The sequence below is a fragment of the Heptranchias perlo genome, chromosome X, assembly GCF_035084215.1.
Source record: "Heptranchias perlo isolate sHepPer1 chromosome X, sHepPer1.hap1, whole genome shotgun sequence".
Classification (NCBI taxonomy): Eukaryota; Metazoa; Chordata; class Chondrichthyes; order Hexanchiformes; family Hexanchidae; genus Heptranchias; species Heptranchias perlo.
The window spans coordinates 9,449,119-9,468,165 of record NC_090370.1 but is presented as its reverse complement, the minus strand read 5'-3'; the positions used below and the strand labels follow the sequence as shown (position 1 = coordinate 9,468,165).

Genomic DNA, 19,047 nt, shown 5'->3' with positions numbered 1-19,047 from the left:
GCATGGGAACAACACCACCTGCACGTTCCCCTCCAAGTCACACACCATCCCGACTTGGAAATATATCGCCGTTCCTTCATTGTCGCTGGGTCAAAATCCTGGAACTCCCTTCCTAACAGCACTGTGGGAGAACCGTCACCACACGGACTGCAGTGGTTCAAGAAGGCGGCTCACCACCACCTTCTCGAGGGCAATTAGGGATGGGCAATAAATGCCGGCCTTGCCAGCGACGCCCACATCCCGTGAACGAAAAAAAAAAAACGACCGTCCTCCCTCAGCTGATGAATCAGTCCTCCTTCATTGTTGAGCACCACTTGGAGGAAGCACTGAGGGTAGCAAGGGCACAAAATGTACTCTGGATGTGGGGCCTTCAATGTCCATCACCAAGAGTGGCTCGGTAGCACCACTACTGACCGAGCTGGCCGAGCCCTGAAGGACATAGTTGCCAGACTGGACCTGCGGCAGGTGGTGAGCGAAACCAACATGAGGGGAAAAACTTACTTGACCTCGTCCTCACCAATCTACCTGTCGCAGATGCATCTGTCCATGACAGTATTGGTAGGAGTGACCACCACACAGTCCTCGTGGAGATGAAGTCCCGTCTTCGCACTGAGGACACCATCCAACGTGTTGTGTGGCACTAACACCGTGCTAAATGGGATAGATTCAGAACAGATCTAGCAGCTCAAAACTGGGCATCCATGAGGCACTGTGGGCCAGCAACACAATCTGTAATCTCATGGCCCGGCATATTCCTCACTCGACCATTACCAACAAACCAGGAGGTCAACCCTGTTTAAATGAGGAGTGTTGAAGAGCATGCCAGGAACAGCACCAGGTGTACCTAAAAATGAGGTGCCAACCTGGTGAAGCTACAACTCAGGACTACATGCATGCTAAACAGTGGAAGCAACATGCTATAGACAGGGCTAAGCGATTCCACAACCAATGGATCAGATCAAAGCTCTGCAGTCCTGCCACATCAAGTCGTGAATGGTGGTGGACAATTAAACAACTAACAGGAGGAGGAGGCTCTGTAAACATCCCCATTCTCAATGATGGCGGAGTCCAGCACGTGAGTGCAAAAGACAAATCTGAAGCGTTTGGAACCATCTTCAGCCAGAAGTGCCGAGTGGATGATCCATCTCGGCCGCCTCCCGATATCCCCACCATCACAGAAGCCAGTCTTCAGCCAATTCGATTCACTCCACGTGATATCAAGAAACGGCTGAGTGCACTGGATACAGCAAAGGCTATGGGCCCCGACAACATCCCAGCTGTAGTGCTGAAGACCTGTGCTCCAGAACTAGCTGCACCTCTAACCAAGCTGTTCCAGTACAGCTACAACACTGGCATCTACCCGACAATGTGGAAAATTGCCCAGGTATGTCATGTCCACAAAAAGCAGGACAAATCCAATCCGGCCAATTACCGCCCCATCAGTCTACTCTCAATCATCAGCAAAGTGATGGAAGGTGTCGTCGACAGTGCTATCAAGCGGCACTTACTCACCAATAACCTGCTCACCGATGCTCAATTTGGGTTCCGCCAGGACCACTCGGCTCCAGACCTCATCACAGCCTTGGTTCAAACATGGACAAAAGAGCTGAATTCCAGAGGTGAGGTGAGAGTAACCGCCCTTGACATCAAGGCAGCATTTGACCGAGTGTGGCACCAAGGAGCCCTAGTAAAATTGAAGTCAATGGGAATCAGGGGGAAAACTCTCCAGTGGCTGGAGTCATGCCGAGCACAAAGGAAGATGGTAGTGGTTGTTGGAGGCCAATCATCTCGGCCCCTGGGCATCGCTGCAGGAGTTCCTCAAGGCAGTGTCCTCGGCCCAACCATCTTCAGCTGCTTCATCAATGACCTTCCCTCCATCATAAGGTCAGAAATGGGGATGTTCGCTGATGATTGCACAGTGTTCAGTTCCATTTGCAACCCCTCAAATAATGAAGCAGTCTGAGCCTGCATGCAGCAAGACCTGGACAACATCCAGGCTTGGGCTCATGAGTGGCAAGTAACATTCGTGCCAGATAAGTGCCAGGCAATGACCATCTCCAACAAGAGAGAGTCTAACCACCTCCCCTGGACATTCAACGGCATTACCATCGCCAAATCTCCCACCATCAACATCCTGGGGGTCACCATTGACCAGAAACTTAACTGGACCAGCCATATAAATACTGTGGCTACGAGAGCAGGTCAGGGGCTGGGTATTCTGCGGCGAGTGACTCACCTCCTGACTCCCCAAAGCCTTTCCACCATCTACAAGGCACAGGTCAGGAGTGTGATGGAATACTCTCCACTTGCCTGGATGAGTGCAGCTCCAACAACACTCAAGAAGCTTGACACCATCCAGGATAAAGCAGCCCGCTTGATTGGCACCCCATCCACCACCCTAAACATTCACTCCCTTCACCACAGGCGCACAGTGGCTGCAGTGTGTACCATCTACGGGATGCACTGCAGCAACTCGCCAAGGCTTCTTCGACAGCACCTCCAAAGCCCGCGACCTCTACCACCTAGAAGGACAAGAGCAGCAGGCACATGGGAACAACACCACCTGCACGTTCCCCTCCAAGACACACACCATCCCGACTTGGAAATATATCGCCGTTCCTTCATCATCGCTGGGTCAAAATCCTGGAACTCCCTTGCTAACAGCACTGTGGGAGAACCTTCACCACACGGACTGCAGCGGTTCAAGAAGGCGGCTCACCACCACCTTCTGCAGGGCAATTAGGGATGGGCAATAAATGCCGGCCTCGCCAGCGACGCCCACATCCCATGAACGAATGAAAAAAAAGGCTGGGCTCCTCTTCCTCCACTGACACAGGGGCTTCCACATTTTCAGCACCTGAAATGAAAGAGAGGGACGAGGGTTAGTCTGTGGTGTGAAGGGAGCAGAGAGAGGGAGAGATGTGGTGAATGCATCTGCAGTTTGTCATGCAGAGTGTGTGGGGTGAGATAGAAGTCAGAAGGGACAAAGAGGATAAGGTGAGAAGAAACCCTGTGCGATGTCTCCTCCAGTGTTGCCAGTCACCACGGCCTCGACTCTCCCCCTGCCCATGATAGCCAACATGCTCTCTTCGAGGGGGGAGAAGATGAACAGGCGGGCTCGGCCTCCTCCACTGGCAGCCTGTCGTATAGAGTTGTATGCGACCTTCTCCTGCAAGAAAGAAGGGAGTGTGTTCGTGACAGTCTTGAGGTGTTTAGAGAATGTGCCTGTCATTATGGAATCGTTGATAGTCTGTGTGTGAGATTTGAGTTGTGGGTAAGTGAGGGTTGTACTGACGTTGAGTATATGAATGAGAGAAGAAGAAGGTGTCGTGAAGTGTGATGCAGTGATTGTAGGATTGTGGGAGAGTGAAGGGAAGAGGGGGAGGGCAGTATTGGGAGTAGTGTGGCTGGAGGTGGGAGCAGAGAGTAAGAGAGCACTATTCTTAATTTGATAATCCTGGTGAGGTCATTGAACTTCTTCCAGCATTGAAGCCATGTCCTGGGTGCTAAACTCCTGGCATTCACATACTCTGCGATGTCTTCCCATTGTCGGCGTAGTTGATGCCTGGAGGGCTTCCTGCCCCCTGGGGGGAAGAGGATATCTCTCCTCCTGTCCACTGCTTAGACCAGGGCCTTTCGGGCAGCATCTGAGAACCGTGGTGCTTTCTCAGCTCTTGCTTCAACCATATCTCTGCTTCCAAAAGCTTTTCCCTGGTGCCTGCAGCCCGAGGTGCACCTCCCCTTTAAGAGGTGCTGGCTACCTTTAAGTGGTGTCAGAGCCACCCGATATCCAGACCCTCCTACAGACGTGCAGCCAATGAGTGGCGTTGGCTGCACGTCTGCGTGATTAAAATGATCAGGCAGCACGAATATTACGTGCTGCCTGAGTCAATTGTAATCGGTGCGTGCAGTGCGCTCCTCGCGTACCCAATTCCTATTGGATTTCTCGGCCAGTGACTCTAATGCCGAGTCATTGGGAAATGAGTTTGCTCCACTGTAAGCCAGCACATTGAATGTACACCAGACGGTCTCGCTTTGTTTTGCTTTCAAACAGACCACACCTTGTTTCTGGAAGCTCTCAACATATTGTGCACCACAGTCGGGGGCATCCCAAGCAGATGTATTATTACATTTTGTAGTCGTTTTCATTGCAAACCAGAGTCACTGAAGAAGTTGCACTTGGCTTAGAAAGAAGTTGCTCGTATTTTCACCACCTTGTCACAAAATTGTTGATTCTAACATGTTTTGTATGTCAGAAAGATAAATAAGTTCTTCAATAAAGATAAATTTAAGATGATTGCTATCGCCAGTAGTAGAGAGGTTCTTTTTACCAATAGACATGAAGGACAAGCATCTGTAGTCCTCCATCCAGATTACTTAAATTTTCTATGTTCCTTGGTAGACATCAATATAATGGGCTCGATTTTCGGACCCCCGAGCCGGCGGGTTCCTGGCGGGAGGGCTCCGAAAATCGGGGATTCCTGGGGTGGGTCCAGAGCCCGGCTCCAACCCGCCCACTTCCGGGTTCCCCAGTGACGCGCTTACATGCGCGCGCAGCCCCCGCATGTGGGACTCCCACCGGCAATCAAAGCCAGCGGGATCCCACTTAAACTAATTAAGTAGGTTCTTCAAGTCGTTTACAGACCTGATTAACATGATATTTTAGGAGGGGTGGGATTTTCCAAACAACTGAGACTGTTTCCCGTACTGGGGGAAACACTCCCAGTTGAAATGGACGTGTTGCAGCCATCAGCCTGTGGCAGCTGCAAAGGTCCATTTGACAGGTGTGGGGGGGGTGCGGAGACCCTCACTCATTGCAGGAGGCCACTCTGTCACTTGGGACAAAGTTTGGCCTCCACCACCCTCCTCCTAACAATAAAATTCACAAACTTGCACACTTACCCCGGTGTCTTATCTGATGGCAAATGGAACTTGTACATCTCCTCCATTGCTGAAGCTGCCTCCAGGAAGCTTGAGTTCCTCTTTGATGCTAAACACTTCCTTTCCCTTCAACAACTCTTAATTCTTTCCAGAACTTGACTACTGTTCCCATAGCTGAGGAGATATGTTTGGCACCTGTCTTGCATTCCTGGACAGGATACAAGAAGTGGCCAATGGCCAACTCTTCAATTGGGACGTTATGCCCACCATATTTATAAAGAAAAGTGGTGGCATGGTGCCAGCATTGTGTTCTATGCACATCAATCCTTTATAGACTACCAGTCTGACACTATAAATAGAGTTGATTTACTGACTCTATCAGCGACGCAAGTCAGGCGAATGGGGCCTGTTTTTTTCCCTGTAGACCCATGTGTACAGCCAAAATGTGACTCATTTTGATCAAGAGCCTAATTAAGCATGCATCCAGCATGCTAACAAGATCATTCTTTGTTTTTCCAGTGGTATTTCCACCCATGAAAACCAGGCATTAAATGCAAACTGTTAATCTCCCAATTTGAAGGAACCGAACGAAACTATTTTTCCAATCTTATTGTTCAACTAATATTTAGTGTGCTTTTTCACTAATGGCTCCTGCATAAACGTAACCGTTTAGATATTTGAATTTAATTTTTCTTTACAGCCAATATTTCTTGAATTTCTCACTCACTATGTGTGGATAGGAACTTTTTCTATACTTATTAGCTACACCCATTTTCTGGAGCTACCATCTGGCACGTGATTTGTTAATGATACAGTATTTTCAAGATATACATCCAGAAATAACATTGCCAAAGGGAAACAACAACTAGAACCGAGTGTTTGTGGCGATCACTTAAATGATTTTGGCAATCATTCAAGGTGAGGTCACAATGCAAGTCTGCAGCAAAATGGAGATCTGTATCTCTGATGGAGTGACAACCAAGTGTGTTGCAGCAGGCAGAGGCTTCTATACATTTCAGTAAGTCAAACATATCAGGGGTCATTTTCAACTTCGCTGCCTGGGCACTAACCTGACGACTGAGTCACCCGCCCGTTTTTCATTTCTGGTTTTCTATTGCCTTTTGTGGCCGTTGAAGCATGGTTAAATCAGATCAACTGGTCCAATTTCCTGGACTTTCATCAGATGTAAAAGCTTGCCCCAGACAGTGAAGATCCAAGACAGGTTAAAGAACTGAAGGTTTAATGAAGATGAGAACAATTATGAAATTGTGGAAAATTTTCAACATGCAAAGAAGTTGATGATGCCGCAATATAGGGGAGATTTTCCTGGGTCTGCACACAGGTGCATTGGATCACTCGGGTGCAGCGAATGTCAGAAAATCAGGCAATGTCCTTTACAGGCACACTTTCCAACCGTGCTGATTTTCTGATATTCACTGTGCCCAGGCAATCCAGTGCATTTGGGTGCCAAGCCAGGAAAATCTCCCTTTACAGTATGTACAATATACTATATAGGACATTTCTATACAATTTAGTGCAAACATTCTGCTAACTCTGCTGTAAAGATATCACAAGCAAATGCAATACCTTTCTGCACATATCCTTGAGCACCGCACTGATATTCTGGAATGCTAGCAGAAGTGGCAAAGAGAACTTTCACAAACAGTACATCATTGCATTTCAAAGTAATTTCTTTTACCACAGTACTATTTCTGCTCCTTCAGTGGTTTATTGTTCTGTGTTGTAATATTGGTCTATGAAAAGTGACTGCACACTAGAAATCACATTTCAGCATCAAAATCACCAGACTGGAGGGCTTGGTGATGGAGCACATTGGTGCTGCAATGCGTATTAACACGGTGTGTCAGGGCACAGGTTAATGTCAACAAGTCATTGTACTGTGACTTCCCAATCTCAGCTGAACTACTGGGGGAGGCAGCAGGCAGAAGCTCCGTGATTTCTCAGTGAGTCATTCATCCATAATTGGGAACGTCTGATATTTAGCTGAAACTCGGAGAAAGGCTGCATGTTCCCCTTCTCAGCTGAGAAAATAGTACATTGTGTGGCAAGGCCTAAAGAGGAGGAAATAAACGTCTCTGTTTATTTCAATATATAAATTGGGCATTGTTCATTTATTCTATTTATTGCCTCATTTCCAGTTCCTTATTCAAAATCGAAAGAAATTATTTTGCTGAAAAATTAAAGGAAACGTGTTTGTTTTAAAAAACTGAAAAGCCATTTTGGGTCTCAAAGAATTAAATTATAATAGGTAATGTGGCCTTGAAATTATGTGTATGAATATTATTGTACAAACTCTGAATACATGTTTCTGAAATTCCTTTGCCAATTATTTTAATAGAGGAGTTAATCTGTTTGCTTTAAATGCACTGGAACCTCTGTTGAAATAATGGAGAATGCAATGCCATACAAATGATTCAAGTGTTTGTCTGATTATATTGCACAGCGTAATTTCCAGGCTTTTAGTCTATAGATAATTGCTTTGCTAAATGCTATTGCCATCAGTTATTTTATCTGTGAGTAACACCATACAAGTTGGTATTTTAGTGTAACCAGGTGATATATTATTTCCTTGTAATTATTGGATTCTTCTGTAAAACTCCAGTAATGATATCTCAGACCCTTATAACACCCTCCTATGAATGTCACTCTATTGCTCTCAGTCATCAAGTGATGTCATAAGCCCTGAGGGACTGATACAGTGACCACTCACAAACTAAAAATAAATAAATTACCTCCACTTCTGTCTGCCGTCTTATTGCTAATACAGAGGAGGAGAGAATGCAAGAGTGTCAATATATCATGTAGTTAGCTCCCCCGATGGCCCAGTTGGTCATTCCGTTGCCCATTGTGGAACTGAGCCATGGCCATCAGGAAGGCCCCAGGTTTTATTCCCATCCTGCGTTGAATTAGCTGATTTCGGATGGGATGGCAGTAGGGGCTGTTACAATTAGTCTCAGCACCCATGGACTAGGGAGCAGAAAAATCAGTCCGAATTCTCGCTCCTTATCGTGACTTAGTGACCCTTGCTGGAAAGTGAATGTGCATGGGCATCAGGTGAGAACAGGACCAGGCCCAGCTGTGATGATTGAACAGCTTTGCTGGCACTTGTTGTCCAGACTAACACATGAAGAATGGTCACTTGGCTGATACACTGGAGGGTGACCAGTACTTGTGGAATCATTACCGCAGTGCCTTTGACAGAAGAGCGGGAAAACAAAATAAAAGGGGCACTTAGTGTTGTGAATCCCTCTAAATTTGTTAGACTTATCAGTTCATAACAAAAAAAATGTCTTCTATCCCCAAGCACTCAGACACTCACCTGGATGAGCACAAACTTCATCTTAAAAAATGTCAGTGATATTTTTGAGTCAAGTTATTGTTATGTCAATAGTTGAAATGTGTAATTATTGTTCTTGTTACAGTCTCAACTGAGTATTTTGGGGTCCCCAAACCTGACAAGATTTGACAGCAAAAGCAGTATTTTCAGTATTAGAGATCGGAAAGAACCTGGATCGGAAACTGAATTTGCTGATGACGAACACAGCACGGTGGAAGAAACAGATGGCAATCGGAAGAATTCTTTGTTTGTTCCAAACAGGGAGCCCAACAGGAGGAATAGCTACAGTGGCTATAGTCAACCCAGCAAGTCGTCAAAAAATTTTCCAGTTCTTCCAGCCAATGTGAAAAGGAACAGCACAGTGGACTGCAACGGTGTGGTCTCACTTATCGGTGGCCCAGGAGCTACCCTACCTGGTGGACGACTACTGCCTGAGGTGATAATAGATAAGGCAGCTACTGATGACAGTGTAAGGAAGTCAATGAGTAGATCAGTTTAGGCATGGCGGACTAACCTCTCCGCATTTATGTATGCCGCCCTTCCCGACAGAGGATGCCATTTAGGAATGGAAGTTGGTTTATGCAACAGAACCTACATGCACTTCTCCTAAGTCCAAATTGTTACCTACTAGTGAACGTGCTGATTGGGAACCTGTAAAAACATCCCTTTCTGAAAATGACCTAGGATGAATAATCTCAATATAGAAACCTGAACCCTTTTCCACCCAAAGGAAATTCCTTCACCGATCTCTAGCCCACTGCCTAATTTATATTTATAGACACTAAACAACATTACAGGCCTGTAAGAAACATTTTGCTAATGGTAAGGACTGTCTCAATGGACTGACTCGCTATCCCTCTCCTTAGTGGTTTCTATGGATCTGCGACATCACAAAAGCTAGACACAGGCCAAACTTTTTGTGGTGTGTCTTCCTCATGAACAGGTTAGGAATGAAAGCAAGGCGAAAACCCATTTACACATAAAATGAGCAAAAAAAAAATGACATATTCAAACACTAATGTTCAATGTATCTTTTAAGGAAATCACCAAAAGATAAATTCAGTGATTTTACTCTCCCAGTAAAGAGCCGTGCTCAAATGAAACGTCGTCAAGAGAATCGCTGCTTCAGTGTTGTAGCCCCAGCACTGACCACAGTCCCTCTGAGCATGGCTTGTCACTGGGAGCGCTAGATTACTGAATTTACTAATATTGCACACTGCTATTTCACTCCAACTAAGATGAGTCATAGTGCCCCCATATTTGCTCTGTTAGCATTTCTTCCTTTGATAACACTGTGGTCCAGGAGCCAAGAAAGTAATGTATTCCAAATTGCTTGGGTGGAAAAAGGTTATTTGTTCAGAATTAGTACTGATTACATTCTAAGGCATTTTCTGAGATCCTGCAACCAGCATTTAACTCCCCACTTTTCTGTCTTTTTCTATCTCCCTCATCTAGTGAGCACATGCACCTTCAGGTCTATATCTGTAGAACTAGCATGCCAACATAGCCTTACTGAAGCTTAATATCTGAAGCATGGAGCATGGGAAATCATTTAAACATAGATAAAACTAGCAATTTTGCATTAATAAAATGATTTAAACAGACAGTATCCTTTTCATTTATGCTTTGTATGCCGTGTTTCATAAGGGACACACCTGACCTGTTTCAAAAGGCCAAATTTTAGCATTGCAGTTGATGTCATTAATCTTGTGTTGCACATTGTAGATAGTTTTATACTTCATTTATATGGCAGAACTGTTACCAGCGCAATGTTGCACACGTGCAGTTGCTCTACAATTGCGTTTGTGATTTTGCAATTCTGGGCACAGACCTTGCCCGATGTCGCGGGAGGGTGAGGGTGAGGGTGGGAAAGGTTTATCCTGGCCAGGGATGTGAAAATGGTGGCACTGACAGCAGGCAGCACTGCAGCGCCATTGACCTTTGCCACCTTGGAGGCAAGGAACAAAACTATTTGTGAGGTGGTGTTCCCTGTGTCCAGGGGCATTTGTGATGTCTCATTTATGTTACAGTGCTGTTTCCAAAAGCAGGGCTGTCCTATAAATGGAGTACTACTGTCTATTTTTATACATTTAGCTAAAAGTTGGTGGTAATGACACGGGTCATTTGATGTGCCCCATATAACTACTTTGTAAATCTGTTTAAAAATATTTTCAATTTTTTTTTTAAAGGTGTGCTAGCTAAACTGGTAACTTTAAGTCATTAGGGTGATTTGTGTAATGTTATTGGGACCACTCCAATATTTATCTCAAACCATGAAATTATGTGTGAGCTTTTTTAAGGATCATTGAGAAACTGCTACAGTAATACATCTATCAGAAAGCAATTTACTACCAAGTACCCCTTTTAAAAAATGAAATAATTACAAAGAGTTATACGCTTCAAAAGGGCCACTGACTTCATAAAACAGTGTTTGGCAAACCTTTCTTTTATTGGGGAGGAAGTCAGGAGAAGAGTGCTGTGTTTCAGTATAATTTATGGCATTGCCTTACATGTTTGGTAAATAACTGGGAAAAGGTTTGCCAAATGGTTTCTGGTGAAGATGTTTCCCTGGTAACATCCTTTTGTTTATCTGCGATTTTCTTATTTTTATATATTTTTGTTCACCCAGCAAACCCTGATGACATCATGGGGCCTGGTTGATAAAAAGCACAGTTCCGTCTAAAAACAGTTCCTGTGTATGGTGTTTGCTGTTACAGGAGGGACCTGATGCAAAGAGGTTACCGAGCCTAGCAGTGAGCAGAAGCTGAATTAACAAAATCGTTAACCTGGAATGCTGGAGCAATTGGAATTGTTTCCGATCTTCTGCCCAAATTTTCAAACATCCTGTTTACGGACTAATTGAAGCAACTCCCTCGCACTGTCAAACCACTTTCCTTAATGATGTAATCAGCATTCATAACATAAACAGAAATATATTTGACAACAAAAAGAAAGAAAGGCAGAAAAAATACAAAAGATGTTAATCATAATTGTGATTTCATTTTTATAGGATGGCGAAGCTGATTTTTGAGCTTTGCTCATAAATTCTGCATTTTAGTAAAATGCACGAAGGGAATTTGATTTTTAACTGATCAAGATGATAAAGGATACTGTCTCTTTAATTATGTCTAGCATACTGCATGAACTTAAACTGTTTGGATTGATGTTGGCTGCGCACTATATGTAGACCAGATCACACTCAAACAAGGATTGTAAAGCCCCCCCGACACACGAGAACTGTTGTAGATATACAATTAGTCTATTTCAGTTAAAACATTCTATGCCGATTCCAGTCAGCCTAGATTGAGGCTCCTTGAAATTATGCTGTGGGATACCAGAGAACAAAAGCTTAATACGTTCATCTTAAATTCCTTTCTCTGCTATTTTAGTGGCGATGTTAATCTATTTTAAATGGTATTTTAAAATAAAGATAGGAATTTAGGATGAGCATATTAAAGATTTGTACTCCAGTATCTCACAACATAATTTCAAGTCCAGAGCTAAAACACTCACTGGTAGCCAATTGTTAAGCATTGCATTGTTTTGCTAAATAATTTTCTTTTGTGTTCTAGCCAGACTTGAAGTACATGTTTGTGCTCCAGGTATTGGTCTTCAGAGTGACATGGGGCCTGCAAGACCCCAGTTACATTGCCAGTTCTGTACACAGGGGAAATGAAGTCCATAGGCACCCAAGTGCTGGTTACATTTTAGTGTTAACTGAGAGTCAAAAGGACAGTCAATAAAGAGATAAGAAAATAATTCTTAAAAAAAATCCATCTGGGACCTTTTTAAACTTTAGTTTGCACTGATTGTAGTTTACTGCAGTTGGGATGCAAGCCTGAGAGGTGCCTCTTCAAGATGGTCTCATTTTAAATGACTTCACTGCTGAACTTGCAGCACAGATTCAATCAATGCAAAGCAGGAACTGATTCCCATCGACACAAAACACATTGTGTCGTATAATTGGGCTATAAATGAATGGAAAACAGCACCGGTGGTGCTACTTAGTCCAAGAAACTAGAAGGCACTTTTACATTTCTTGCCTCTGCGGTTTGGATCATGGGAGACCAGAATCCACATGTCAGCTGCCCATGTTTACATTGCTAAAGCCAGCTCCCTTATCGCTTATCCAACAAAAACATGGGTCTGAGCTGAAAAACATGAGCTGAATTTAGCGATTTAAACTCATGGAGCTGGTGCAAGGATGTTGCCCTCCTGTGACTTGAAGTACAGATGCGGCATACGTAAAAATGCCTGCCAATGTGGTTTAAACTATTCGGAGCACTGATGGCAAAATACCGAGGATTGTTTTGTTGCCCAGATTACAACCTGTATGTTAACCTTTTAAGAACTGAATTTGCATTTTTTCACTAAATTACATGAAAGAAAATAATTGCAGTCTTTTAGGCAGAATATAATGACAAAATATTCCTTTTGGGGAGTGCACAAAGCAAAATTTTCATATCTCAGGTCTGGATTTGAATCGAGCTTGCACTCATAAGTCCTTTTTTCTTTTTCCCTCTCTCTCTCTTTCTCCCTCTCTCTCTCTCCCTCTCCTGACTGTCAAGGCTTTAAATAAGTTTGGGCAGTATAGATAAGTTGGGTGTAAGCTTAATGTCCCCAATTGGTGTTAAACTGGCAATTTCACTCAGAAGCCATCCGATGGCTGGGATGGAAAATAGTAACAAGACATTAGTGCAGTAGGGGATTGCTCTTCTGAGATTGGGGGTTAAGCACATTGTTGGGACAGCACAGAGGAAACTTTACTTTCCATCTAACCTTGCTATTGCCTGACCTGTGAGTGGTTGATACTGACACAGAGTACCAAAAGTGTTTTATTCCTCAGAATCAACATCTCTCCTTTTTAATGGAGACAAAGGCCAGGAAATTCCTTGGAGCTGCGCCCGCTCCGCCAGAACTACGACAGAAACCCTGTTTATGCAGATAAACAGGGTTTCTGACGCACTTTGAGCAAAATAAGACCGGCTGAGCGGGAGCAGCTCCGAGGAATTTCCTGGCCAAAAATCTTCCCTAAAACGTGTTCTGTGCAAATGATTGTTTTGACAGAAATTGCAAAATTGTACATGAAATTCAGTTCTTTGAGGGCTAATATGAGGCAATGATTTAGGTTACCAAGAGGGGCAGGATGGTTGTGAGATGCAGTGCACCTCTGCCTGGCCTTGATTTCCACAAACATGGCCTAATTGAAGCAAAGTTTTTGGCTAGTTGAAAGTTACTGGCCTATTCCTGTCCTTTTCTATGCTTACTGCATTCTCCCTATTCAAATGTTCATAAGATTAATATAAAATTATATATATATTATATAATGAACATTTTTGGGTTTAACATATCAGTGACGATGTTTCGATATTTTTAATCAAAAAAGTAATCTAATTCATAGTATTTTGTAAGTCTTATGTTTAGTCCTATGCATGTATCTGTTCTTGTGAATGCACAGTGTAAAGTTCTTGGCTGGTATAATGTGTTTCTGTTGTTTTTGAATTCCTCATCTTTCAATTGTTTTCTCACTCCTTTCAGCCCCCTACTCCCAAACACCATTTCCCCCCTCTAGAAGGGAGGCCTGTGCCCGGCTTCCAGCCCTCTGCCAACCTCCGCTGTAACTGGTTGTGAGAAAGCACTCAACAGCAAACCCTGGTGACCTTCCTTCTGAGTTTCCTTCCTCCCTTTCCCCCCTTGGGGAAGCCCTTCCCTTACACTTGACATATCTGGTCCAGCCAAGACCAGGAATTCACTGTGTGGGGCACTATGGAGACAAATCCTTGCACTCCATGGCACAGCATATTGGTATATCCAACAAACTTCATCAATCAAATGTTTACTTCATTAATTTTATTTTGTAATCCCTAGATCCCAGATGGTTCCTCGTGGGAGGGGGAGAGGGAGAATAAGCCAGCAAGTCAATTTGTACCATCCTCGTGCATTTCCTAATGTGTCAGTTGGTAGCATTCTTGCCTCCTGAGTCAGAAAGCTGTTCAAGCCCCACTCTAAGGACTTGAGCACGTAATCTAGGCTGACACGTTAGTGCAGTACTGAGGGAGTGCTGCGCTGTTACAGGTCCCGTCCTTTGGATGGGGCATTAAATTGAGGCCCCATCTGCCTGCTCAGTGGACATTAAAGATCCCACGGCACTATTTGAAGAAGAGCAGGGAGTTCTCCCAGTGTCCTGGCCAGCATTTCTCCATCAATTAATGCAACAAAAAACAGATTAACTTGTTAATCATCTCATTGCTATTTGTGGGATCTTGCTGTGTGCAAAATGGCTGTCACATTTGTCTGCATAACAGTCGCTGCTCTTCAAAGGAATTCATTGTATGTGAGACATGATATGATGCTATAAAAATGCATGCCTTCTTTCTAATGGCTGACTCAAGAGCAATATAGATGGAGGCCTGGGTGTGGGCCCCTTAACTGATTATTTTTTGCCTGGGCATAGTGGGACCTGGTTGGGGGGAAAGAGAGAATTAAATAATGGGACAATATATATTATTTTATATTTTAATGTAAATGTTGAATAAACAAAACTATGGACAGAAGCATCATCCGGTATAGTACTAAACTCTACAAAACCAGAAGATCAGAGGTCGAATTCCTGGTCTGTGCTGAGTTAGCTGATCTCAGCTGGGGCAGCAATGGGGGCTCTACAATTGACCTCAGGACCCATGGTAGGGACAAAAATCAGCTTGGATTCCCACTCTTGACTGCTGTCCAGTGGATCCTGCTGGAAAGTTCACGAGTGGATTTTGGGTGAAGGTGGGATCAGCTGTGATGCTTTCCATGGTAAAATAGCTCCTGACTGTCCAGGGGCACACATGACGAATGGGTGAAGTACTAGAGGGCAGCCAACATCCATAGGACTGTACCTTCAAGACAGGAGGGCAGAAAATTGGGGAAAAGTGTAAAAGTATATTTGGTTGGCATATTTGTGTCACCTCTAACACAGCTGTGATTCTGCCTCTTCTCCACCCACCCATCTTTTATTGACTGTTCAAAATACAAGCACAAAAAATGTGCACACGGAATATAACAGAATATTCATTGCACTGGCATGAATGTTCTAAAAAGCTTCATTTGGATGATGGAGATTGTAAGTTGGTGCATCAAAGGTTAAATTGTTTGGACGCAAACATGATCTGAAACGGTTCGGCAGCTGGACTGCCACGCTATGCATATTTCCCCTTGTTTTATAGTTATAATTAGGTCTTTTAGGTTTGCTGTGTATTCCAAAATGAATACTGATTTCTCAATGTTAGTACTTTAGATTAAGATTTAGTACTTCTAATTATTATTAGAAATAATAGAACTGCATCAGTTACTGGGTAGCTCTGATCAGGCCACTGGTTTACAGTGACTGAATAAGTCAAATTATTACATGATTTTTCCTGGTGTTTTGGGGATCACATTTTGCAATTCTACCAATTTTTCTTTGAAAACTGCGAATCAGTGAGCTATAGTTCATAGCTTCCATTTAAATCTGTCTTATAAGTGAGGGCTTGTTAATTTACATGATATCCTTAATGTTGCTCACGTAACCCCCGTCCCTTCAAAGGCTTTTGTCTACATACAGCTTCCTTTATCCTGAGGCTTAGTCGGGCAAGTAAAATACAGACATAGGCACGACTTCAATATCAATGCTCCATGTTAAGCTGACAGAATTTTTTTTCTGCCACTATAAGAGAGGAGACAATACATACAACAGCGTGTAAATGGCATCTGTGTTCCATACAAATGGGGTAAAGCTGCCATGTATAATGTGAGATAGCATAACTTTCTGCGTACAGGAACGTAGCCAATTCCATATCCATTGCAACATCTCCCCACCAATACCACCAGATTCTGTCTTGTAGAGTAACCTATTGTGGGGTACCTGTCAAAGACTTTTTGGAAGTCCAAGTCGACCATATCTACCAGGGTGCCCTCGTCAACTAACCTTGTAACTTCCTCAAAAAATTCTTGTAGATTAGTTAGACTTGACCTCCTTTTCCAGAAGCCGTGTTGGGTGTCCAATTTCTAGGCCAATACCTTCAGGAGAGGAAAGTTTATTTCAGACTTTGAAATTTTTCAGAGCTTTGGCAATTCTGGCAATTAATGTACAGCTTCATCAAGCATGTCCTGAATACTGATGGGCCATTCTGTTTTTCTCCTGCCCCATTCTGATTATTGGAATTGCTGTCATGTAAATTACATACAGAAGAGACCAAAAATGATACCTTAAACAGTGCCTTAAAACTAGTATGTGTCAAAAAAATTAACAAAGTTCATTCTCTTAATCTGCACCAAATGACTCTTAATTAGATGCTTGGGGCTTGATTTTAACTCCCGGGCAGGAACGCGGTAAAGCGAGCAATCAGCCTGTCCTGGCAGCAGGGAAGCTCGGCAATTTTAACCGCCGAGCCTCATTGACATGCCACTTCCCGACTTCCTGATCAAAATGGCCAGGACATCAGTGGGAAGTGGTTGCCCGGCCAGTAAAATCGGGCGTCAGGAGGCCGCTGCCGGGCCCCCAGGGGAACAGTCCCCGGCACAATGTAAGTGCTCCAGGAGGGTGGGGAATCTCGGTCGGGGGAGGGGGGTGAAGCCCTGGGCAAGGGAGGCCCAAGGTTTCCTTGTGGGACCTGGAAATTTTAAAGAAACTTGCCTTTCTGGGCATCTTCTGGTGCTGGCTGCTTTTCCTGGCAGGTTTGGCCTGGCAAGGAAGCCATCACTGCTATCCAGCTAAAATCACAGATCAGGCCCCGATTTCATCATCAGAACCCAATGGACATATTTAAAGAGGACCCCTTGGGGCGGGTGTCCTTGCCGCCTGCAATTTTAAATTGCAGGCAACCAGATCGGGGCAGGAAAGTAGCGGTTAAGTCTCTTGCTCCATTTTAACTGCTCCGCATCGGGCAGGCAGATTTGCAGCAGGGATCCTCAAACAGGCGTTAGGCCCCAGATTTGCATATGCAAGACGGTTAACATCTGTTTCAGGCCTGGAAAGCTGCCTTCATCAATATGGCAGTGCCCCTATTGCAGGCGCAGATCGGGCGGGGGATGTTGTGACTCAAAATTGGTCCCGGCAAACGGGTGCATCGAGGACCAATGTTCTACCTGGGTGTATCGAAACATTTATCATATATAGGACTATTAAGTCAGAACGTTTTCGATTTAGGCCTGCTCCAGGACTTGGCACATAGGCTGGGAATTTCCTCAGAGCTGCTCCCGTTTCGTTGCCATGACTTCACCTGAAGTGCAACAGAAATGGAGTTCCTCCCTCAACTAGCACCACCAAAAACAAATTAACTGGTCATTCCTCCTTTGTGAGAACTTGCTGTGTGCAAAACAGCTGCCACATTTTCCTACTTAGCAACAGTCATTGCACTTCAAAGTAACTTATGGTATGTGTTTTGAAATATTTCTTAGTGATATGATAACGTGCCATAGATACGTAAGTCCTTCTGTTTAAAGAACCATAACATTATGTATCTCGTTGTTTAGAAACTCAAAGGGCAGGGAAAGTGTAGATTTGTGACTTTCAATGTAATATCGAGCCTCCATTATCTGCATTCCTGTTATCCGCCATCTTGATTATCAGTCAGAATTTTCACAGCACAAAGCTTTGTGTGAGACTTTATGTTCTTAGTGAATCAAACTATGTTATGTTTCTTTTGTTATCTCTACTTGTTTTCATTCCCGTGCCCAAGGAATGCTGTGCCATCTGGGCAAGACCAAATTTTGGGGACTCTATCCACCAATTTCCATTGTCCACCAGCAGGTTCCCTCCATTGTGGCAGATAATGAAGGTTCCACAGGGATGTGACCTGCAGCCTGAAGAGTGATTAAACTGTGACCTCACCCCGTATTTACTTAACAACAATTGTTGCCTTGAAGGGACACAGCTTCGCCTTAACAGCAGAATAATACATTCCACATTATTTGGTCCTTGTAAAACAACATATTATCTAATTTATGGTGAGCAACACCATGGGAAATCTCAATATTAAAATATCTACCGCAGATTCGCTATACTCCAGGTGCTAAACTTTGTTACAAATCCAAAGCAATTGGGAAGAATTAAATTTACAAGCAGTTAAAATTTGCCTCACTAGTATTTTATAAATATCTACAATTACTTTGATTTGTCTGTAAAGAAGTGCGGTCTATAAGGAACAGTCCAGGTTACAGCTGTGCTGATACCCGAACTACCCATTCACAATGTCAGGGGAAACTATCTCCTTTAAAATAAATGGGTTAATATCTGTGTTAAAATCGGAAACAGAGAACGATCATACTGATATGTTAAGTGTTCATTTACTAATATTGTCAAAAGTAATTTGTGGGCTGTAATGTCCATGCAGCTCAAAGCCTGAACTGATGTGGTGTGGGAAAAGTGAGTTTTAATTGCAAGAACGTCTGCAAGGTGAAACTGATTTCTTGAATTTCCAACAAAGCAGAAAATAATGGAATTGTACAGAAGGTCTGTCAGCATCTGTAAATAGAAACAAAACAGGTTAACACAAAAGTGTCTTTGTGGGCCACTAGAAGGCATACCATGGAACCTTGGGGGTCTATATATAGGCTCCAAAATTCAAAGTCCTATGATTTGTTGCCGGAAGTGGCCCTGACCCCACAAGAAATCAGAAGGTAAGCTTATTTTAATATTGCTGGCCGGGATAAAAATGTAAGTTTTTCCAGGAATTGGAGAGTTATGCTAGGGAGGCCCAGAAAATACTTGGGGAGATCTGGAGGTGTCAGCCTTGGCTCAGTGGTAGTGGTCTTGTCTCTGAGTCATAAGGTCATAGGTTCAAGCC

The 19,047-nt window shown here is 43.7% G+C and overlaps 1 protein-coding gene across 1 annotated transcript in view; it reads left to right on the top strand.

Moving 5' to 3' along the window:
- Positions 1–19,047, top strand: part of LOC137307256 (sodium channel protein type 8 subunit alpha-like) — a 241,388-nt gene that overhangs the window by 159,528 nt on the left and 62,813 nt on the right. Inside the window, exon 11 of the mRNA XM_067976688.1 lies at positions 8,325–8,708. Coding sequence (XP_067832789.1) covers positions 8,325–8,708 — 384 coding nt within the window. The remainder of the gene's footprint in view (positions 1–8,324; positions 8,709–19,047) is intronic.